This window comes from Haliotis rubra, unplaced genomic scaffold (genome assembly GCF_003918875.1).
Source record: "Haliotis rubra isolate DU_JTF1 unplaced genomic scaffold, ASM391887v1 Scf41, whole genome shotgun sequence".
NCBI classification, from domain to species: Eukaryota; Metazoa; Mollusca; class Gastropoda; order Lepetellida; family Haliotidae; genus Haliotis; species Haliotis rubra.
Genome location: NW_025767091.1, coordinates 2,155,975 through 2,178,465, shown reverse-complemented (window position 1 = coordinate 2,178,465; position 22,491 = coordinate 2,155,975). Strand labels below are relative to the sequence as shown.

Genomic DNA, 22,491 nt, shown 5'->3' with positions numbered 1-22,491 from the left:
ACGCAATGTTTCCACCAGTGATGTTAGCCGAATGAAGCAACTGCAAACCAAGAAACGAGTTGCGACGGAGTAATTTACTGTAGGAGGCTGTACGAGGCGATGACAACTGACATGAATCGTGACGTCGGTTACCAAGGCAGTGACGTCATTACAGTGTGACGTCATGCAAATATTGTACTACAGTACAAAACTCTTCAGCAACCTCTTTAGGAAACCGGTTTCGGTTTGAAACCAAAAACACAACAAAAATACGCTATGTTGTCAATTTATTGCATGTAAGACATACGAATTATACTAAACTCGTGACCTATTCCAGCTGTATGGCGAAGGTCTGTAAATAATCGAGTCTGGACCAGACAATCCAGTGATCAACAGCATGAGCATCGTTCTACACAATTGGGATACGATAACATGTGTCAACCAAGTCATCGAGCCTGACCACCCGATCCCGTTAGTCGCCTCCTACCAAAACATCTGAAGCTGCACGCGATGTTACATGTCTTGGTAACAATTTTGAAATATATGTACTGTTTCGGGATATCATAACCCATGTTTGCCTCAAACCGTAACAGTAACGTATCTTCCTGAGGTTTCACACTGGGGCCGTATCTCGTCGCTCAGCTGAGATAGCACACGTTTTATGAAGGCTGGCCACATCTATGGCTTGGACGTTAACTCTGTGTTGCTATGACACCAGACAATATATCAACTAGCTACAGTAACAACATAGAGTATTTGACTTTTTTGCACAATTTATTAACAGCAGTAGCAAAAGCATAAAAATAACATATTTTGTAAAACAGGATTTCATATTATTATGCTGCTAAAAACGGCATTATCTCACCGATGCGAATGTAAAGATTTGATTGGTGTCTTAATATTGACATTTGATTGGTTCACGTGATCTTGAGAACAGATATAGCATCACGGAGAAAGAATAGGATGAGCACAGGCTGCACGTGGATTTCTGTGCGAGGGAATACATCAGCTCAATCAAACATCCCCTTTCTATAAAATTTCGGAAATCAGTTTCAATTCGTTTGCACAAACAGACTAAATATATATGTATATATGATATATTCCTTGTAGTAGTATCAGGTTCGGGACCATACCCCTTCGGTTGGTTTGACCTGGATAAAACCTAACACGGGACTCCTAAAAGCACTGACAGCATCCGTGATAGGGCCAACATAAATTTCTCTACATCATACTATTGCCCGAAAATGGAATACACTTGTCCGATTTGAAGTATGCGGCTAGATTCGGCCTCGCTTCCATTCTATCTTTGAAGGCCTTCACCAAAGGGGCATAATCCACTGCGGCCCAGGCTTCAGGGAATTGTGCAGCCGTCGCCCTCAGCACGTGGAGAAGGCCAAGGTCAGCAAAAGTCACCTTGCCCCCTACAACATACCTGAAACATACAAAATAAAATGGTGTCTAAAATATATTTCATTTATTGGTATTTGCTGTTTAAAAGAAGTAAACATGTGGCGGCGGCACAGGGAATACATCTGTCGTATACACACTCGCTGCTGACCGTGTGTCTCATCCAAGTACCAGCATTATTGATGTAAAATCTTACCCCTTTCCGCCGTCATTAGCTGCTAGAATCTTCTCAAAATGCTTCATATACTTGGGGAGTCTCTCTGCCAGGAATCGGTCTATATACGGTTGTGTTTCCTTCTCCTGTCCGAAGTAGGAGCCGACGGGATTGATGCCGTGAAAGGAAAGGCGACCTGCAAACAGTCACATTTCTATAGACGTTGTAGTGGCTGTAGTAGTAGTAGTAGTAGTAGTAGTAGTAGTAGTAGTAGTAGTAGTAGTAGTAGTTGTAGTAGTTGTGAGAGAGTTTAGTCTTACGCCGCATCCAGCTATATGGCGGTGGTCTGTAAATAATCGAGTCTGTCCCAGACAATCCAGTGATCAACAGCATGAGCATCGATCTACGCAATTGGGACCCGATCCCGTTAGTCGCCTCTTACGACAAGCATGAGTTGCTGGAGATCAATTCTAACCCGGATCTTCACGGGTTAGTAGTAGTAGTAGTAGTAGTAGTAGTAGTAGTTGTAGCAGCAGCAGCAGCAGCAGCAGTAGTAGTAGTAGTAATAGTAGTAGTAGTAGTAGTAATAGTAGTTACTATTACAGAAAGACCAGAATTAGAAAACTTGAAAAGGTCTGTAGATATGATGCCTTACAGAATGTGGTCAAACGTAACAAACGTTATCGTTGACTGTACATTTTTTCAGTAAAGTACAGATTCTAGAAAGTATAATCTCATGTCACATGTTACATTTGACCCCTATGTAGAAAGCATTGTGTATTCAGAACTTTCGGCAGCAGGAGCGTGTCAGTTTACACTTGTCAGGTATATTTGTATTTGGTCTGGACTACCAGTTTGTCATGTTTTCGAAAGCCGCAGTGGCTGAGTGGGTTAGATCGTTTTTTGTTTGTTTTTCCAATATTTTTATTCATTTCAGATAGGTATACAAAGACAGGGAGTACACAACTCCATGTTAGGGCTGGTTACATATTGGCAACAAAGAGTTACAAATTTTCAAAGTAAGAAAATATAGTTACTAGAATACAAAGTCGGGAAGTGCACGACTCCAGCAACAAACTTCATGGGTTACAGGCATGTTCTAGCTAGTTATACATCAGCAACAAAGTTACTAATTCCGAAGTATGAAAACAGGTACACAACGTCAGGGAGTGCACCACTGAGTGGGTTAGATCGTTGACTGTATGAGCTGGTGGTTAGATGCCTCAGTCTGAGAGTGTGGGTTCGAATCCAGGATAAGTCTCAACCAAACATGTAGTAGACTCTGTTTTTTTACTGAGAACGTGTAATCTAATATTTAACATTTTACAGCTAGGAACTAACCCATGTGAGATGGGACCCATGTAACCTATGCCGTATTTAGGATCACACTTTCTCAGTAAAGTACAGATTCTAGCAGTCATTGGCGGAGTTAGGTCTCATCAAGGAAAGCATTACAGCGCCTGACACATTCGATCTCGAGGAGAGTAAGATATCGCTGAGCAAAACTTTAGTAGTGTAGAATTCTCTGCATTGGAATCCTCTGGCATCCCTGTGTAAATTTCTGCAGAGTTTGAACAGGAGGATCTCAAGCTTGAACCTCGCGTCCTAGACAGTCCCAAACAGTGAGTGAGTGAGTTTAGTTTTAAGCCGCACTCAGCAATACTCCAGCTATATGGTGGCGGTCTGCAAATAATCGAGTCTGGACCAGACAATCCAGTGATCAACAGCATGAGCATCGTTCTACACAATTGGGATACGATAACATGTGTCAACCAAGTCAGCGAGCCTGACCACCCGATCCCGTTAGTCGCCTCTTACGATAAGCATGGGTTACTGAAGATCAATACTCTAACCCGGACCTTCACGGGTAAGTCTCAAAGATGTCCGACAGGGTTCATATCGCGGATCCTTGATGGCCATGGTACTCTTTCGATGGCGCTGTTATGCAAATGGGCGATGACGGCAAGAGGATGGTGGGGGTCTAGTGTAGGCAAGGGGGTGATAATCAAAATGTAGCACCACGACAGTGACCAGTATTTCTTGTTGATAACGTTGACGAGGGCGTGTCATATAGGCGCTAAAATGGGATTCATTGGAATCGCAACACAACACCATCACTTAGTCACGAAGAAAGGGTCCAGCTGTATGGATTACCTCCTGGTGATATGACTAGTTAAAACGCCCTCATACATGACAACAACCTCCGGTAACGTGTTGAAGATAGCGACTTTCTTCTGACCATTGAACCTTACGCCATGGCCTCAAGTTGCGGGGTTTTGGAGCCTGCACCACGGCAGACATCTCTACCTGTTCTTCTCTGTGATGAATGAACGACTTACCATCAGACCAGAGGCCCAATCTCCTTCTACTGCCGGTGCAGTCCTTCGGCATAGGTCATGGGATTGCGTCTTACCAGACGCATTCGGATTTGGTGATCACGGTTTTCGAGGTCTTGGCTTATCCTTTAACTTTCCGGTGTACACTTGTTTCTTCACGAGTCCACTAAAGTTCCGGTTGTGTACAGGTGTTGCGACAGCACACCTCTCTGCATGCCAGTTACTTGTGATCGTGTAATGTTTGTTGTTTTCAGTCACAGAAGCGAAGCGTTCATCCGAAAATATTTGATACGTTACTGAAAGGCGTCCCCGCGCAGTGCTTTTCGCATTCCAGACAGACAGTGTTATATACAAATTCGGCCCTTATGTTCAAAATGTTCGCTCGCCACGTCGAAGACCCAGGTTCGATTCCCCACATGGACACAATGTGTGAAGACCATTTCTGTAGCCCCCCGCCGTGATATTGCTGTAATATTGCTAAAAGCGGCGTGAAACCATACTCACTCACTCACGCTCAATCACACAACTTATTTTCGTTCGCTATAACCATAGTTATAACGCATTTCGGCTAAAACATACAGCAAGTGTCGGGGCAAAAAGAACCGTTCGTAATATCCGTCAGTTCGTCATAACCGTAGTCTGCTCTATCCCCATCGATTCCTACGTATACCATACTGGCCATTATTGACATTCGTCATTCATCGCACCTGACTACAAGACAGGGATCGGGTTCGGGATAGCACTAAATTGGGGAACTCAGAAACGTTATAAATATTCAAAGATGAAATACCCTCGGCGATGTAGTCGTGCACGGTGGCGTTGATCTGTTCGGCATGCCACTGGTCTTCCTCATTGTCAGGGTACAGGCCGAACTGCTTCCCCAGGTAGCGGCATATTACAGGTGTCTGGGAAAGCTCGAAGCTGCCTGAAACATTAGATGAAATATACAGGTACGCTCAATGTACAGGTAGAGTCATGGTGGATTGTGTAGGTACAAGGAATACAATCGAGACAGGGCTTACTTTGAGATCGGGGTTACATCGAGATAGGGGTTACAAGATAAGACTTCCATTGGGATGGGGGTAACATCGAAATAGGGATTGCTTTGAGAGAGGGGTTACATCGACATAGGGCTTTTATACTTTGAGAGCTCTCTTTGAAATAGGTTATATCGATAATGGGGTTACTTTGAGATAACATAATTTACAAGATACTATTTTAGTAGAAGCAAGTAAAGATACCTTTCTTTAACAACGGGACAGCAAGAGTTGGGTATCCTGTCCACTTTTGGTCTGCCTGCTTAAACATCTCCATTATGCCTTCAGATATATGCTTGAACGGGACACCAGCTTCGATGAAGAGGAGGCGGACAAACTCTGCCCGTCCCGGTCCCACAAAACTTCCTGGCCAGTAGTACAACTCGTAACCATCGCCCGACATCTTCACCGGCTTTCTGTGCTTGTACCTGGATGTTCACTAGACACTGATCACATCCGAGGAACGTGGGGATGGTGTGTGTGTGTGTGTGTGTGTGTGTGTGTGTGTGTGTGTGTGTGTGTGTGTGTGTGTGTGTGTGTGTGTGTGTGTGTGTGTGTGTGTGTGTGTGTGTGTGTGTGTGTGTGTGTGTGTCTTGGGGATGGCATGTGTGTCTTTGGGATAGAGTGTGTGTGTCTTGAGGATGGTGTGTGTGTGTCTAATGGATGGTGAGTGTGGATGTGTCCTAGGGATGGTGAGTGTGTGTGCCTTGAGGAAGGTGTGTGTATGTGTCTTAGGGAGTGTGTGTGTGTGTGTGTGTGTGTTTGAGGGATGGTGAGTGTGTGTGCCTAGAGGAAGGTGGGTGTGTGTGTGTGGGTCTTGAGGATGGTAAGAGTGTGTGCCTTCAGGATGGTGGGTGTCTTTGGGATGGAGTGTGTGTGTCTTAGGGATGGTGTGTCTTAGGTGTGTCTTGAGGATGGTGTGTGTCTTAGGTGTCTTCAGGATGTATGGTGTCTTAGGTGTGTCTTGAGGATGGTGTGTGTCTTAGGTGTCCTCAGAATGGTGTGTCTCATAGGTGTCTTGAGGATGGTGTGTGTCTTAGGTGTCTTCAGAATGGTGTGTCATAGGGATGGTGTGTGTCTTAAGTGTGTCTTGAGGATAATGTGTGTCTTAGGTGTCTTGAGGATGGTGTGTGTCTTAGATGTCTTCAGAATGGTGTGTGTCTGAGGGATGGCGTGTCTTTTAGGTGTGTCTTGAGGATGATGTATGTCTTAGGTGTCTTGAGGATGGTGTGTGTCTTAGGGATGGTTTCTATTTTAGGTGTGTCTTGAGGATGATGTGTGTCTTAAGTGTGTCTTGAGGATGATGTGTGTCTTAGGGATGGTGTGTGTCTTGAGGATTGTGTGTGTCTTAGGTGTCTTGAGGATGGTGTGTGTCTAGGTGTGTCTTAGGTGTGTCTTAGGTGTTTTAGGGATGGTGTGTGTCTTAGGTGTGTCTTAGGTATGGTGTGTGTCTTAGGTGTGTCTTGTGGATGGTGTGTCTTTTAGGGATGGTGTGTGTCTTAGGAGTGTCTTGAGGATGGTGTGTGTCTTAGGTGTGTCTTAGGGATGGTGTGTGTCTAGGTGTGTCTTGAGGATGGTGTGTGTCTTAGGTGTGTCTTGAGGATGGTGTGTGTTTTGAGGATGGTGTGTGTCTTAGGTGTCTTGAGGATGGTGTGTGTCCTGGGTGTCTTGAGGATGGTGTGTGTCTTAGGGATGGTGTGTGTCTTAAGTGTGTCTTGAGGATGATGTGTGTCTTAGGTGTCTTCAGAATGGTGTGTGTCATAGGTGTCATGAGGATGGTGTGTGTCTTAGGTGTCTTCAGAATGGTGTGTGTCTTAGGGATGGTGTGTGTCTTAGGTGTGTCTTGAGGATGGTGTGTGTCTTAGGTGTGTCTTGAGGATGGTGTGTGTCTTAGGGATGGTGTGCGTCTAGGTGTGTCATGAGGATCGTGTGGGTCTTGAGGAGGGTGTGTGTCTTAGGTGTGTCTTGAGGATGGTGTGTGTCTTAGGTGTGTCTTGAAGATGGTGTGTGTCTTGAGGATGGTGTGTGTTTTAGGTGTGTCTTGAGGATGGTGTGAGTCTTAGGGATGGTGTGTGTCTTAGGTGTGTCTTGAGGATGGTGTGTGTCCTAGGTGTGTCTTGAGGTTGGTGTGAGTCTTAGGGATGGTGTGTGTCTTAGGTGTGTCTTGAGGATGGTGTGTGTCTTAGGTGTGTCTTGAGGATGGTGTGTGACTTAGGGGTGGTGTGTGGATCTTGAGTGTGTGTCATGAGGATCGTGTGTGTCTTGAGGGTGGGTATGTCTTAGGTGTGTCTTGAGGTTGGTGTGTGTCTTGGGGATGGTGTGTGTCTTAGGTGTGTCTTGAGGATGGTGTGTGTCTTGAGGATGGTGTGTGTTTAGGTGTGTCTTGAGGATGGTGTGTGTCTTAGGTGTGTCTTGAGGATGGTGTGTGTCTAGGTGTGTCTTGAGGATGGTGTGTGTTTTAGGTGTGTCTTGAGGATGATGTGTGTCTTAGGTGTCTTGAGGATGGTGTGAGTCTTAGGGATGGTGTGTGTCTTAGGTGTGTCTTGAGGATGATGTGTGTCTTAGGTGTCTTGAGGATGGTGTGTGTCTTGAGGATGGTGTGTGTCTTAGATATGTCTTGAGGATGATGTGTGTCTTAGGGATGGTGTGTGTCTTGAGGATTCTGTGTGTCTTAGGTGTCCTGAGGATGGTGTGTGTCTAGGTGTGTCTTAGGTGTGTCTTAGGTGTTTTAGGGATGGTGTGTGTCTTAGGTGTGTCTTAGGTATGGTGTGTGTCTTAGGTGTGTCTTGAGGATGGTGTGTCTTTTAGGGATGGTGGGTGTCATAGGAGTGCCTTGAGGATGGTGTGTGTGTTAGGAATGGTGTGTGTCTTAGGTGTGTCTTAGGGATGGTGTGTGTCTAGGTGTGTCTTGAGGATGGTGTGTGTCTTAGGTGTGTCTTGAGGATGGTGTGTGTTTTGAGGATGGTGTGTGTCTTAGGTGTCTTGAGGATGGTGTGTGTCTTTGGTGTCTTGAGGATGGTGTGTGTCTTAGGTGTCTTCAGAATGGTGTGTGTCATAGGTGTCTTGAGGATGGTGTGTGTCTTAGGTGTCTTCAAAATGGTGTGTGTCTTAGGGATGGTGTGTGTCTTAGGTGTGTCTTGAGGATGGTGTGTGTCTTAGGTGTCATGAGGATGGTGTGTGTTTTAGGTGTGTCTTGAGGATGGTGTGAGTCTTAGGGATGGTGTGTGTCTTAGGTGTGTCTTGAGGATGGTGTGTGTCCTAGGTGTGTCTTGAGGATGGTGTGTGTCTTAGAGATGGTGTGTGTCTTGAGGTGGTGTGTGTCTTAGGTTAGGTGTCTTGAGGATGTGTGTGTGTCTTGAGGATGGTGTGTGTCTTAGGTGTGTCTTGAGGATGGTGTGTGTCTTAGGGATGGTGTGTGTCTTAGGTGTGTCTTGAGGATGGTGTGTGTGTCTTAGGGATGGTGTGTGTCTTAGGATGGTGTGTGTCTTAGGTGTGTCTTGAGGATGGTGTGTGTCTTAAGGTGTGTCTTGAGGATGGTGTGTGTCTTAGGTGTCTTGAGGATGGTGTGTGTCTTAGGGATGGTGTGTGTGTCTTAGGTGTGTCTTGAGGATGGTGTGTGTCTTGAGGATGTGTGTGTGTTCTTGGATGGTGTCTGTGAGGATGGTGTGTGTCTTGAGGATGGTGTGTGTCTTAGGTGTCTTGAGGATGGTGTGTGTCTTAGGTGTGTCTTGAGGGATGGTGTGTGTGTGTCTTAGGGATGGTGTGTGTGTTTTAGAGTGTGTCTTGAGGATGATGTGTGTCTTAGGGATAGTGTGTGTCTTGAGGTGTGGTGTGAGATGGGATGTGTGTGTCTTAGGTGTGTCTTGAGGATGGTGTGTGTCTTGAGGTGTCTTGAGGGATGGTGTGTGTCTTGAGGATGGTGTGTGTCTTAGATGTGTCTGATGATGTGTGTCTTAGGGATGGTGTGTGTCTTGAGTGTGTCTTGAGTCTTAGTGTCTTAGGTGTCCTTGAGGTGTGTCTTAATGGTGTGTGTCTAGGTGTGTCTTAGGATAGGTGTGTCTTAGGTGTTTTAGGGATGGTGTGTGTGTCTTAGGTGTGTCTTAGGTATGGTGTGTGTCTTAGGTGTGTCTTGAGGATGGTGTGTCTTTTAGGGATGGTGATGGTGTCTTAGAAGTGTCTTGAGGATGATGTGTGTGTCTTAGGAATGGTGTGTGTGTCTTAGAGTGTGTCTTAGGATGGTGTGTGTGTCTAGGTGTGTCTTGAGCATGGTGTGTGTCTTAGGTGTGTCTTGAGGATGGTGTGTGTCTTAAAGGGATGGTGTGTGTCTAGGTGTGTCTTGAGGATGGTGTGTGTCTTAGGTGTCTTGAGGATGGTGTGTGTCTTAGGTGTGTCTTGAGGATGGTGTGTGTCTTGAGGATGGTGTGTGTCTTAGGTGTGTCTTGAGGATGATGTGTGTTGTCTTGAGGATGGTGTGTGTCTTAGGTGTGTCTTAGGGATGTGTCTTGAGTGATGTCTGTGTCTTAAGTGTCTTGAGTTGATGGTGTGTGTCTTAGGTGTCTTCTTTAGGATGGTGTGTGTTTTAGAATGTGTCTTGAGGATGGTGTCTAAAGGGAGGTGTGTGTGTGTCTTGAGGGATGGTGTCTTGAGTGGTGTGTGTCTTAGGTGTGTCTTGAGGAATGGTGTGTGTCTTGTGTCTTGAGGGATGGTGTGTGTCTTAGGTGTGTGTCTGAGGGATGGTGTGTGTCTTGAGGATGTGTGTGTCTTAGGTGTGTCTTAGGGATGTGTGTCTTAGGTGTGTCTTGAGGATGGTGTGTGTCTTAGGTGTGTCTTGAGGATGGTGTGTGTCTTGAGGGATGGTGTGTGTCTTAGGTGTGTCTTGAGGATGGTGTGTCTTAGGGATGGTGTGTGTCTTAGGTGTGTCTCTTGAGGATGGTGTGTGTCTAGGTGTGTCTTGAGGATGGTGTGTGTCTTAGGTGTGTCTTGTTGATTAGGTGTGTCTGTGATTGTCTTGGAGATGTGTGTCTTAGGGATGGTGTGTGTCTTAGGTGTGTCTTGAGATGGTGTGTGTCTTGAGGATGGTGTGTGTCTTAGGTGTGTCTTGAGGATGGTGTGTGTCTAGGATGGTGTGTGTCTTGAGGATGGTGTGTCTTAGGTGAGGATGGTGTGTGTCTTGATGGTGTGTGTCTTGAGAGTGTCTTAGGTGGTGTGTGTCTTAGGATGGTGTGTGTGTCTTGAGGATGGTGTGTGTCTTAGAATGGTGTGTGTGTGTGTCTTGAGGGATGGTGTGTGTCTTAGGGATGGTGTGTGTGTCTTAGGTGTGTCTTGAGGATGGTGTGTGTCTAGGTGTGTCTTATGGATGTGTGTGTGTCTTAGGGATGTGTCTTGAGGATGTCTGTCTTATGTGTGTCTTGAGGATGGTGTGTGTCTTAGGTGTGTCTTGAGGATGGTGTGTGTGTCTTAGGATGTGTGTCTTGAGGATGGTGTGTGTCTTAGGTGTGTCTTGAGGATGGTGTGTGTCTTGAGGGATGGTGTGTGTGTCTTAGGTGTGTCTTGAGGGATGGTGTGTGTCTTAGGGATGGTGTGTGTCTTAGGTGTGTCTTGAGGATGGTGTGTGTCTTAGGGATGGTGTGTGTCTTAGGTGTGTGGCTAAGGATGGTGTGTGTCTTAGGGATGGTGTGTGTGCCTAGGTGTGTCTTGATGGTGTGTGTCTTGGATGGTGTGTGTCTTGAGGATGGTGTGTGTCTTAGAGGATGGTGTGTCTTGAGGATGTGTGTGTGTGTCTTAGGGATGGTGTGTGTCTTGGTGGTGGTGTGTGTGTGTGTCTTAGAAGTGTCTTGAGGATGGTGTGTGTCTTAGGAATTGTGTTAGGTGTCTTAGGTGTGTCTTGAGGGATGGTGTGTGTCTTAGGTGTGTCTTGAGGATGGTGTGTCTTAGGTGTGTCTTTTTATGGATGGTGTGTGTCTTAGAAGGTGTGTCTTGGGATGGTGTGTGTGTGTCTTGAGGATGGTGTGTGTCTTAGGTGTGTCTTAGGGATGGTGTGTGTCTTGAGGTGTGTCTTGAGGATGGTAAATGTGTCTTAGGTGTGTCTTGGGATGTGTGTTTTGTTTAGGATGGTGTGTGTCTTAGGTGTCTTGAGGGATGGTGTGTATATGATCTTGGGAAAAGTCTAAAAGGTGGTGTGTGTCTTAGGTGTGTGTCTTGAGGATTGTGTGTGGTGTGTGTCTTAGGGATGGTGTGTGTCTTTAGGTGTGTGTTGTCTAAGGATGGTGTGTGTCTTAGGGATGGTGTGTGTGTCTTAGGTGTGTCTTGAGGATGGTGTGTCTTGAGGTGTCTTGAGGATGGTGTGTGTTTTAGGTGTGTCTTGAGGATGGTGTGTGTCTTAGGTGTCTTGAGGATGGTGTGTGTCTTAGGGATGGTGTGTGTCTTAGGTGTGTCTTGAGGATGATGTGTGTCTTAGGTGTGTCTTGAGGATGGTGTGTGTCTTAGGTGTGTCTTGAGGATGGTGTGTGTCTTGAGGATGGTGTGTGTCTTAGATGTGTCTTGAGGATGATGTGTGTCTTAGGGATGGTGTGTGTCTTGAGGATTGTGTGTGTCTTAGGTGTCTTAAGGATGGTGTGTGTCTAGGTGTGTCTTAGGTGTGTCTTAGTTGTTTTAGGGATGGTGTGTGTCTTAGGTTTGTCTTAGGTATGGTGTGTGTCTTAGGTGTGTCTTGAGGATGGTGTGTCTTTTAGGGATGGTGTGTGTCTTAGAAGTGTCTTGAGGATGGTGTGTGTGTTAGGAATGGTGTGTGTCTTAGGTGTGTCTTAGGAATAGTGTGTGTCTAGGTGTGTCTTGAGCATGGTGTGTGTCTTGAGGATGGTGTGTGTCTTAGGGATGGTGTGTGTCTAGGTGTGTCATGAGGATCGTGTGTGTCTTGAGGGATGTATGTCTTAGGTGTGTCTTGAGGATGGTGTGTGTCTTGAGGATGGTGTGTGTCTTAGGTGTGTCTTGAGGATGGTGTGTGTCTTGAGGATGGTGTGTGTTTTAGGTGTGTCTTGAGGATGGTGTGAGTCTTAGGGATGGTGTGTGTCTTAGGTGTGTCTTGAGGATGGTGTGTGTCTAGGTGTGTCTTGAGGATGGTGTGTGTTTTAGGTGTGTCTTGAGGATGGTGTGTGTCTTAGGTGTCTTGAGGATGGTGTGTGTCTTAGGGATGGTGTGTGTCTTAGGTGTGTATTGAGGATGATGTGTGTCTTAGGTGTCTTGAGGATGGTGTGTGTCTTAGGTGTGTCTTGAGGATGGTGTGTGTCTTGAGGATGGTGTGTGTCTTAGATGTGTCTTGAGGATGATGTGTGTCTTAGGGATGGTGTGTGTCTTGAGGATTGTGTGTGTCTTAGGTGTCTTAAGGATGGTGTGTGTCTAGGTGTGTCTTAGGTGTGTCTTAGTTGTTTTAGGGATGGTGTGTGTCTTAGGTTTGTCTTAGGTATGGTGTGTGTCTTAGGTGTGTCTTGAGGATGGTGTGTCTTTTAGGGATGGTGTGTGTCTTAGAAGTGTCTTGAGGATGGTGTGTGTGTTAGGAATGGTGTGTGTCTTAGGTGTGTCTTAGGAATGGTGTGTGTCTAGGTGTGTCTTGAGCATGGTGTGTGTCTTGAGGATGGTGTGTGTCTTAGGGATGGTGTGTGTCTAGGTGTGTCATGAGGATCGTGTGTGTCTTGAGGGGATGTATGTCTTAGGTGTGTCTTGAGGATAAGGTGTGTCTTGAGGATGGTGTGTGTCTTAGGTGTGTCTTGAGGATGGTGTGTGTCTTGAGGATGGTGTGTGTTTTAGGTGTGTGTCTTGAGGATGGTGTGTAGTCTTAGGGATGGTGTGTGTCTTAGGTGTGTATTGAGGATGGTGTGTGTGTCTTAGGGATGGTGTGTGTCTTAGGTGTGTCTTGAGGATGGTGTGTGTCTTAGGGATGTGTGTGTCTTAGGTGTGTCTTGAGGATGGTGTGTGTCATTAGAAGTGTGTCTTGAGGATGGTGTGTGTCTTAGGGATGGTGTGTGTCTTAGAGTTGTGTGTGTCTTAAGTGTCTTGAGGATGGTGTGTGTCTAGATGTGTGTCTTAGGTGTGTCTTAGGTGTTTTAGGGATGGTGTGTGTCTTAGGTATGTCTTGAGGGATTGTGTGTGTCTTTTAGGGATGGTGTGTGTCTTAGGAGTGTCTTGAGGATGGTGTGTGTGTTAGGGATGGTGTGTGTCTTAGGTGTGTCTTAGGGATGGTGTGTGTCTAGGTGTGTCTTGGGATGGTGTGTGTCTTAGGTGTGTCTTGAGGATGGTGTTTGTTTTGAGGATGGTGTGTGTCTTAGGTGTCTTGAGGATGGTGTGTGTCTTGGGTGTCTTGAGGATGGTGTCTGTCTTAGGGATGGTGTGTGTCTTAGGTGTGTGTTAAGGATGGTGTGTGTCTTAGGGATGGTGGGTGTCTAAGGTGTGTCTTGAGGATGATGTGTGTCTTAGGTGTCTTGAGGATGGTGTGTGTCTAAGGTGTGTCTTGAGGATGGTGTGTGTTTTAGGTGTGTCTTGAGGATGGTGTGAGTCTTAGGGATGGTGTGTGTGTCTTGAGGATGGTGTGTGTCTAGGTGTGTCTTGAGGATGGTGTGTGTCTTGGGAGAGTGTGTGTGTCTTGGAGTGTGGTGTGTGTGTCTTAGGTGTGTCTTGAGGATGGTGTGTGTCTTAGGTGTCTTGAGGATGGTGTGTGTCTTAGGGATGGTGTGTGTCTTAGGTGTGTCTTGAGGATGATGTGTGTCTTAGGTGTCTTGAGGATGGTGTGTGTCTTAGGTGTGTCTTGAGGATGGTGTGTGTCTTGAGGATGGTGTGTGTCTTAGATGTGTCTTGAGGATGATGTGTGTCTTAGGGATGGTGTGTGTCTTGAGGATTGTGTGTGTCTTAGGTGTCTTAAGGATGGTGTGTGTCTAGGTGTGTCTTAGGTGTGTCTTAGTTGTTTTAGGGATGGTGTGTGTCTTAGGTTTGTCTTAGGTATGGTGTGTGTCTTAGGTGTGTCTTGAGGATGGTGTGTCTTTTAGGGATGGTGTGTGTCTTAGAAGTGTCTTGAGGATGGTGTGTGTGTTAGGAATGGTGTGTGTCTTAGGTGTGTCTTAGGAATGGTGTGTGTCTAGGTGTGTCTTGAGCATGGTGTGTGTCTTGAGGATGGTGTGTGTCCTAGGGATGGTGTGTGTCTAGGTGTGTCATGAGGATCGTGTGTGTCTTGAGGGGATGTATGTCTTAGGTGTGTCTTGAGGATAAGGTGTGTCTTGAGGATGGTGTGTGTCTTAGGTGTGTCTTGAGGATGGTGTGTGTCTTGAGGATGGTGTGTGTTTTAGGTGTGTCTTGAGGATGGTGTTAGTCTTAGGGATGGTGTTAGTCTTAGGTGTGTTTTGAGGATGGTGTGTGTCTAGGTGTGTCTTGAGGATGGTGTGTGTTTTAGGTGTGTCTTGAGGATGGTGTGTGTCTTAGGTGTCTTGAGGATGGTGTGTGTCTTAGGGATGGTGTGTGTCTTAGGTGTGTATTGAGGATGGTGTGTGTCTTAGGGATGGTGTGTGTCTTAGGTGTGTCTTGAGGATGGTGTGTCTTAGGTGTGTCTTAGGTGTGTCTTGAGGATGGTGTGTGTCTTAGGTGTGTCTTGAGGATGGTGTGTGTCTTAGGGATGGTGTGTGTCTTGAGGATTGTGTGTGTCTTAAGTGTCTTGAGGATGGTGTATGTCTAGGTGTGTCTTAGGTGTGTCTTAGGTGTTTTAGGGATGGTGTGTGTCTTAGGTATGTCTTGGGGATGGTGTGTCTTTTAGGGATGGTGTGTGTCTTAGGAGTGTCTTGAGGATGGTGTGTGTGTTAGGGATGGTGTGTGTCTTAGGTGTGTCTTAGGGATGGTGTGTGTCTAGGTGTGTCTTGGGGATGGTGTGTGTCTTAGGTGTGTCTTGAGGATGGTGTTTGTTTTGAGGATGGTGTGTGTTTTAGGGTGTCTTGAGGATGGTGTGTGTCTTGGGTGTCTTGAGGATGGTGTCTGTCTTAGGGATGGTGTGTGTCTTAGGTGTGTGTTAAGGATGGTGTGTGTCTTAGGGATGGTGGGTGTCTAAGGTGTGTCTTGAGGATGATGTGTGTCTTAGGTGTCTTGAGGATGGTGTGTGTCTAAGGTGTGTCTTGAGGATGGTGTGTGTCTTGAGGATGGTGTGTGTTTTAGGTGTGTCTTGAGGATGGTGTGAGTCTTAGGGATGGTGTGTGTCTTAGGTGTGTCTTGAGGATGGTGTGTGTCTAGAGTGTGTCTTGAGGATGGTGTGTGTTTTAGGTGTGTCTTGAGGATGGTGTGTGTCTTAGGTGTCTTGAGGATGGTGTGTGTCTTAGGGATGGTGTGTGTCTTAGGTGTGTCTTGAGGATGATGTGTGTCTTAGGTGTCTTGAGGATGGTGTGTGTCTTAGGTGTGTCTTGAGGATGGTGTGTGTCTTGAGGATGGTGTGTGTCTTGAGGATGGTGTGTGTCTTAGGTGTGCCTTGAGGATGGTGTGTGTCTTAGGGATGGTGTGTGTCTTAGGTGTGTCTTGAGGATGGTGTGTCTTAGGTGTGTCTTAGGTGTGTCTTGAGGATGGTGTGTGTCGTAGGTGTGTCTTGAGGATGGTGTGTGTCTTAGGGATGGTGTGTGTCTTGAGTTGTGTGTGTCTTAAAGTGTCTTGAGGATGGTGTGTGTCTAGGTGTGTCTTAGGTGTTAGGTGTTTTAGGATAGTGTGTGTCTTAGGTGTGTCTTAGGTATGGTGTGTGTCTTAGGTGTGTCTTGAGGATGGTGGTGTGTCTTTTAGGGATGGTGTGTGTCCTAGAAGTGTGTCTTGAGGATGGTGTGTGTGTTTAGGATGGTGGTGTGTCTTAGGTGTGTCTTAGGGATGGTGTGTGTCTAGGTGTGTCTTGAGGATGGTGTGTGTCTTAGGTGTGTCTTGAGGATGGTGTGTGTTTGGTGAGGATGGTGTGTGTCTTAGGTGTCTTGAGGATGGTGTGTTTCTTGGGTGTCTTGTGGATGGTGTCTGTCTTAGGGATGGTGTGTGTCTTAGGTGTGTCTTGAGGATGATGTGTGTCTTAGGTGTCTTGAGGATGGTGTGTGTCTAAGGTGTGTCTTGAGGATGGTGTGTGTCTTAGGTGTGTCTTGAGGATGGTGTGTGTCTTAGGGATGGTGTGTGTCTTAGGTGTGTCTTGAGGATGGTGTGTGTCTTAGGGATGGTGTGTGTCTAAGGTGTGTCTTGAGGATGGTGTGTGTCTTAGGGATGGTGTGTGTCTTAGGTGTGTCTTGAGGATGGTGTGTCTTAGGTGTGTCTTAGGTGTGTCTTGAGGATGGTGTCTGTCTTAGGGATGGTGTGTGTCTTAGGTGTTTGTTAAGGATGGTGTGTGTCTTAGGAATGGTGTGTGTCTAAGGTGTGTCTTGAGGATGATGTGTGTCTTAGGTGTGTCTTGAGGATGGTGTGTGTCTTAGGTGTGTCTTAGGGATGGTGTGTGTCTTAAGTGTGTCTTGAGGATGGTGTGTGTCTTAGGGATGGTGTGTGTCTAAGGTGTGTCTTGAGGATGGTGTGTGTCTTTAGGGATGGTGTGTGTCTTAGGTGTGTCTTGAGGATGGTGTGTGTCTTGAGGATGGTGTGTGTCTAAGGTGTGTCTTGAGGATGGTGTGTGTCTTAGGGATGGTGTGTGTCTTAGGTGTGCCTTGAGGATGGTGTGAATCTTAGGTGTGTTTTGAGGATGGTGTGTGTCTTAGGTGTGTCTTAGGGATGGTGTGTGTCTTGAGGATGGTGTGTGCCTTAGGTGTGTCACAGGGATGCTGTGTGTCTTGAGGATGGTGTGTGTCTTAGGTGTGTCTTGAGGATCAATCATCCTAAATGGACAGTACAGCACTTGTCCTATACTAACAGTACAACTTGATAGGAATCGATGTCTTTTTCATTACGCAAGCGATTTTTATAAACGTATTTGTTTTAAACCTTTTGCGTATCTAACATTTTAAATGCGTAATTGGTACGCAACAATTATTTTTCAATGCGTAATTGGAAATTTTGATATGCGTATTTTGCCCGGATACGCAGCTTATCTGGGCCTCTGCCACATGAGTAAATGTGTGAAGCCCATTTCTGGTGTCCCCTGCCGTGATATTGCTGCGATATTGCTTAAAGCAGAGTAAAACTGAACGCAATCACTCTGATGTATTTGCTTAACTCAGATTTATGTTTATCTTTCATGATAAGAAAAAACATTCTGGCTCCGATCTATCATTTAGAGGTCAAGGCAACACCACCTTCCAGTTTGATATGATGACTGTTGTTTCAAAATGTAGGGCATATGATCACTTGGAAAAGTCTAAAGGTGTGTCTTTAGGATGGTGTGTGTCTTAGGTGTGTCTTGAGGATGGTGTGTGTCTTAGGTTTGTGTCTTAGCGATGGTGTGGGTCTAGGTGTGTCTTGAGGATGGTGTGTCTTGAGGATGGTGTGTGTCTTAGGGATGGTGTGTGTCTTAGGGATGGTGTGTGTCTTAGGGATGGTGTGTGTCTTAGGTGTGCCTTGAGGATGGTGTGTGTCTTAGGGATGGTGTGTGTCTTAGGTGTATCTTGAGGATGGTGTGTGTCTTAGGTGTGTCTTGAGGATGGTGTGTCTTAGGTGTGTCTTAGGTGTGCCTTGAGGATGGTGTGTGTCTTAGGTGTATCTTGAGGATGGTGTGTGTCTTAGGGATGGTGTGTGTCTTAGGTGTGTCTTGAGGATGGTGTGTGTCTTAGGTGTGTCTTGGGATGGTGTGTGTCTTAGGGATGGTGTGTGTCTCTTAGGGTGTGTCTTGAGGATGGTGTGTGTGTCTTGAGTGTGTCTTGAGGATGGTGTGTGTCTAGGTGTCTTGAGGATGATGTGTGTCTTGGGGATGGTGTGTGTCTTAGGTGTGTCTTGAGGATGGTGTGTGTCTTGAGGATGGTGTGTGTCTTAGGATGTGTGTCTTGAGGATGTGTGTGTGTGATAAAGTGTGTGTCTTAGGGATGGTGTGTGTCTTAGGTGTGTCTAGAGGATGATGTGTGTCTTAGGGATGGTGTGTGTCTTAGGTGTGTCTTGAGGATGGTGTGTGTCTTAGGGATGGTGTGTGTCTTAGGTGTGTCTTGAGGATGGTGTGTGTCTTAGGGATGGTGTGTGTCTTAGGTGTGTCTTGAGGATGGTGTGTGTCTTAGGATGTGTGTGTCTTAGGTGTGTCTTAAGGATGGTGTGTGTCTTAGGTGTGTCTTGAGGATGGTGTGTGTCTTAGGGATGGTGTGTGTCTTAGGTGTGTCTTGAGGATGGTGTGTGTCTTAGGGATGGTGTGTGTCTTAGGAGTGTGTGTTGAGGATGGTATGTGTCTTAGGGATGGTGTGTGTCTTAGGGATGGTGTGTCTTAGGTGTGTCTTGAGGATGGCATGTGGTGTCTTAGGTGTGCCTTGAGGATGGTGTGTGTTTTAGACCTTTGTCTTAGGGATGGTGTGTGTCTTGAGGATGGTGTGTGTCTTAGGTGTATTTTAGGGATGTGTGTCTTAGGTGTGCCTTGAGGTTGGTGTGTGTCTTAGTGATGGTGTGTGTCTAAGGTGTGTCTTGAGGATGGTGTGTGTCTTGAGGGATGGGTGTGTCAAAATGTCTAAGGTTCTGTCTTGAGGATGGTGTGTGTCTTAGGGATGGTGTGTGTCTTAGGGGATGTGTGCCTTGAGGATGGTGGTGTGTGTCTTTAGGTGTGTCTTGAGGATGGTGTGTGTCTTAGGTGTGTCTTGAGGATGGTGTGTCTTAGGTGTGTCTTAGGTGTGCCTTGAGGATGGTGTGTGTCTTAGGTGTATCTTGAGGATGGTGTGTGTCTTAGGGATGGTGTGTGTCTTAGGTGTGTCTTGAGGATGGTGTGTGTCTTAGGTGTCTTGAGGATGGTGTGTCTTAGGGATGGTGTGTGTCTTAGGTGTGTCTTGAGGATGGTGTGTGTTTTAGGTGTGTCTTGAGGATGGTGTGTGTCTAGGTGTCTTGAGGATGATGTGTGTCTTAGGGATGGTGTGTGTCTTAGGTGTGTCTTGAGGATGGTGTGTGTCTTGGGGATGGTGTGTGTCTTAGGTGTGCCTTGAGGATGGTGTGTGTGTTAGGTGTATCTTGGGGATGGTGTGTGTCTTAGGTGTGTCTAGAGGATGATGTGTGTCTTAGGGATGGTGTGTGTCTTAGGTGTGTCTTGAGGATGGTGTGTGTCTTAGGGATGGTGTGTGTTTTAGGTGTGTCTTGAGGATAGTGTGTGTCTTAGGGATGGTGTGTCTTAGGTGTGCCTTGAGGATGGTTTGTGTCTTAGGGATGGTGTGTGTCTTAGGTGTGTCTTGAGGATGGTGTGTGTCTTAGGTGTGTCTTGAGGATGGTGTGTGTCTTAGGGATGGTGTGTGTCTTAGGTGTGTTTTGAGGATGGTGTGTGTCTTAGGGATGGTGTGTGTCTAAGGTGTGTGTTGAGGATGGTATGTGTCTTAGGGATGGTGTGTGTCTTAGGTGTGTCTTAGGGATGGCGTGTGTCTTAGGTGTGCCTTGAGGATGGTGTGTGTCTTAGGGATGGTGTGTGTCTTGAGGATGGTGTGTGTCTTAGGTATGTGTGTGTCTTAGGTGTGCCTTGAGGTTGGTGTGTGTCTTAGTGATGGTGTGTGTCTAAGGTGTGTCTTGAGGATGGTGTGTGTCTTAGGGATGGTGTGTGTCTAAGGTTCGTCTTGAGGATGGTGTGTGTCTTAGGGATGGTGTGTGTCTTAGGTGTGCCTTGAGGATGGTGTGTGTCTAGGTGTGTCTTGAGGATGGTGTGTGTCTTAGGTGTCTTGAGCATGGTGTGTGTCTTGAGAATGGTGTGTCTTATGTGTCTTAGGGATGGTGTGTGTGTTAGGTGTGTCTTGAGGATGGTGTGTGTGTGTGTTTTCGGGATGGTGTGTGTGTGTGTATTGAGGATGGTGAGTGTGTGTGCCTTGGGGATGGTTTTGTATGTGTGCGTACCTGCGTGCGTGCGTACTGACTGGTAGTGGTAGACTAAATTAAAATCCCATTTTATTCATTTAATCATTCGAACTTTTCATACGGAACGAAACTGTGTCTTTACTACAACAAAACAAGGTTTTCACCTGTCCTAACATTTTTGTTCACTTAGTTTGTCTAGTAGTAGCTTTTAATTACGAACACGTAGACACTGTAACACGCTCAAAATTCGCACTTGCCTCCGAGACAAGGATTCCTTACTCCTTATGTCATGGGTGTTCCTTTTTAACAAAATCCATCATTTTGAAGTTGCTTTGTGTCAAATATTATTCTGTTCTTTCGTGATCAGAACCTGGCACTTGATCGATGCGGAGAAATGCGATCTCAGCAGGGGCGGATACAGCTTTTTGAGAAAGGGGGGTGCACACTACTGAGAAAAGGGGGGTTGCACATTTCATTTCCACCCGAGTTTCAATGGTCATATAACAAACTTTCTGGACAAAAGGGGGGGTGCGCACCCTTGCACCCCCTCTCTGGATCCGCCTATGCTCAGGTTATACATGTCTGGAACTTCCCATCGGCAGAGTGATACTCAGGTCGAACTCGTTAACATGTCTCATGACATCTTCTCGTTCTGTCGTTCTGCACATATACACAGTGTTCAATGTGTACAATATATACACGCAGCACAACGCCTTGACTCAGGCCTGGTAGGCAGGTATTCAAGTATTTGAAAAAAGACTGTGCATTGTTGCTTTGTTAACAATGACCTGGTTACACAGACCTCAAAGCTAATCGAATACGACGACACCATGTAATATTATTGTGAAACAGATTATGCTTGTGAGCAGATTGTTTCTCTAAGGGTAAATTTAAATAAACAACAAACACCGACAGACATCTTACTCAAAATGTTGGCTGAGAGAGCAACAACGTTGATGTGAACTTACAAGTGCAGCCTTCGCTGTCATTCTACAAGTTGCGTCAAACACCAATGATCATTTGGAAATCTTACGTGCGCTTTCCGACATGATGCGTATTTCGCCTGCGGTGTAAAACACCCAGAGTTGTGTCCCTTTAATACTTCCGCGTTTACAACCCGGTGCTGGATTATACTCCGAAAATCTTCACGATATGTACTGTTAATGCAGGTCTGTGCATACTGGGGCGTCTTTAATGACATAAAAGACTTTTTACCTGTGTCTAATTCCTGTGATATACAGTGCATAAACATATACAATCCTGACCTACATATTCAAGTCAGCTAATTCCAAACCACTGCTTACTATCAGGACTGCCTGATGCTGTATTGAACAGCTAAATATATAATCATCCAACGAAGGCAAATCCTAGTGCTAGTGCTCAGGTTAAGATACTATAAATTACATACCTTCCCCTGGCTTTATCGGTGCTTCGAGAAATAGAATATATGTCCCGTGACAGGTCTGCATTTATCACGTGACACGTTTGAAATACGCAGTGTCATTACGGTTGAGCGGTACAATGTATATGTTTATGAAAATAATCATAAGCGTAGCACTTTGAGATAACATGTCCTGTCCTGTAGCCGAGTATGTGTAACGTATGGAACAGTCTGATCAGTGACCCTTTAAAATTCGGCCTCGCGCGTATATTCTTGACACAGCAAATGAAGACACAAAAATAAGCACGTTATTACTGCAAATACACACAATTTAATGTTAGACGCGTAATATCCCAGTCAATATCCATACAGGACGATATCAAAAACATCTGAGATGAGTGAGTGGGCTTAGTTTTCTGCCGCACTCAGCAATATTCCAGCTATATGGCAGCGGTCTGTAAATAATGGAGTCTGGACCAGGCAATCCAGTGATCAACAGCATGAGCATCGTCCTACACAATTGGGAACCGATGACATGTGTCTACCAAGTCAGCGAGCCTGACCGAATGTGGCAGAGAACATCAAAATAGATTTATTCAGATGTTACTGTCACAAAGTTTGGTTGTTGTTGTGTGTGTTGTTGTTGTTGTGTTTTGTTTGTTTGGTTTTTTGGGGGTGGGGGGGGGTGGGGGTGGGGGTATCTTTTTGCCATTGTCACAAACTTAGACATCTCACTCATTGACTTTTTTTTTTATTCTCTGACATTTGATAGTGTATCAATAAATGAAATGTAAGAAAGGGATTGTTAATACCTTTCTTGTAAATTTTACACTTCACACTGACACAAGAAGCAAGTAATTGACACAGTAGTCGGTTTAGGTCCTGAGTTCGAGTCGGCGGAAACAAAAAAATGTTTACAGAGAAACACAGAAATATATAATGTTGCCCATAGTGGTCAGTCGGTGATATTACTGAAAATGCCTCTACCAGTCCAGGGATATAAAATGTAAACTCACAACTTCAAACTTGACCAGAAAACAATTTATTGATATTTTCTAAAAGGAACACGTGAGGTCAAAGATTACAGATCCAATCAAATAGTGGTGATGATTTTACGGGCGGTTTCAGAGGAACCGAATTCGCACTTACTCGGGATGATTTATGTTACAATTATTTATTAATTAAATCACACGTGACACATTTAAAGGGTGTTTGAAATTAGCCGATGCTGGCCCAGTGATATTTCACGCTTCCTGGGCAGATATGTAT

General features: G+C 45.7%; 1 protein-coding gene and 2 long non-coding RNA genes across 4 annotated transcripts; 2 read left to right on the top strand and 1 right to left on the bottom strand.

Moving 5' to 3' along the window:
- Positions 1-734: 734 nt before the first annotated feature.
- LOC124287982 (glutathione S-transferase P 1-like) lies at positions 735-21,361 on the bottom strand. 2 transcript variants are annotated; one of them, XM_046724486.1, is made up of 5 exons: positions 21,250-21,361; positions 5,118-5,341; positions 4,667-4,801; positions 1,583-1,736; positions 735-1,411 (listed from the first exon to the last, which is right to left on the bottom strand). In XM_046724486.1, the coding sequence occupies exons 2-5, from the start codon at positions 5,314-5,316 to the stop codon at positions 1,201-1,203; spliced, it is 699 nt and encodes a 232-aa protein (XP_046580442.1). In that variant the 5' UTR covers positions 5,317-5,341; positions 21,250-21,361; the 3' UTR covers positions 735-1,200. The 2 variants fall into 2 exon arrangements, with proteins under 2 accessions (XP_046580442.1, XP_046580443.1); XM_046724487.1 differs by lacking the exon at positions 21,250-21,361 and adding an exon at positions 20,810-20,928.
- On the top strand, positions 8,869-16,397 carry LOC124287985. Its single transcript, XR_006901353.1, has 3 exons — positions 8,869-9,102; positions 11,587-11,597; positions 16,370-16,397. It is a non-coding gene; the product is annotated as an uncharacterized LOC124287985 (long non-coding RNA).
- Positions 18,368-18,669, top strand: LOC124287984. The gene is made up of 3 exons (XR_006901352.1): positions 18,368-18,402; positions 18,561-18,571; positions 18,617-18,669. It is a non-coding gene; the product is annotated as an uncharacterized LOC124287984 (long non-coding RNA).
- Positions 21,362-22,491: the final 1,130 nt, after the last annotated feature.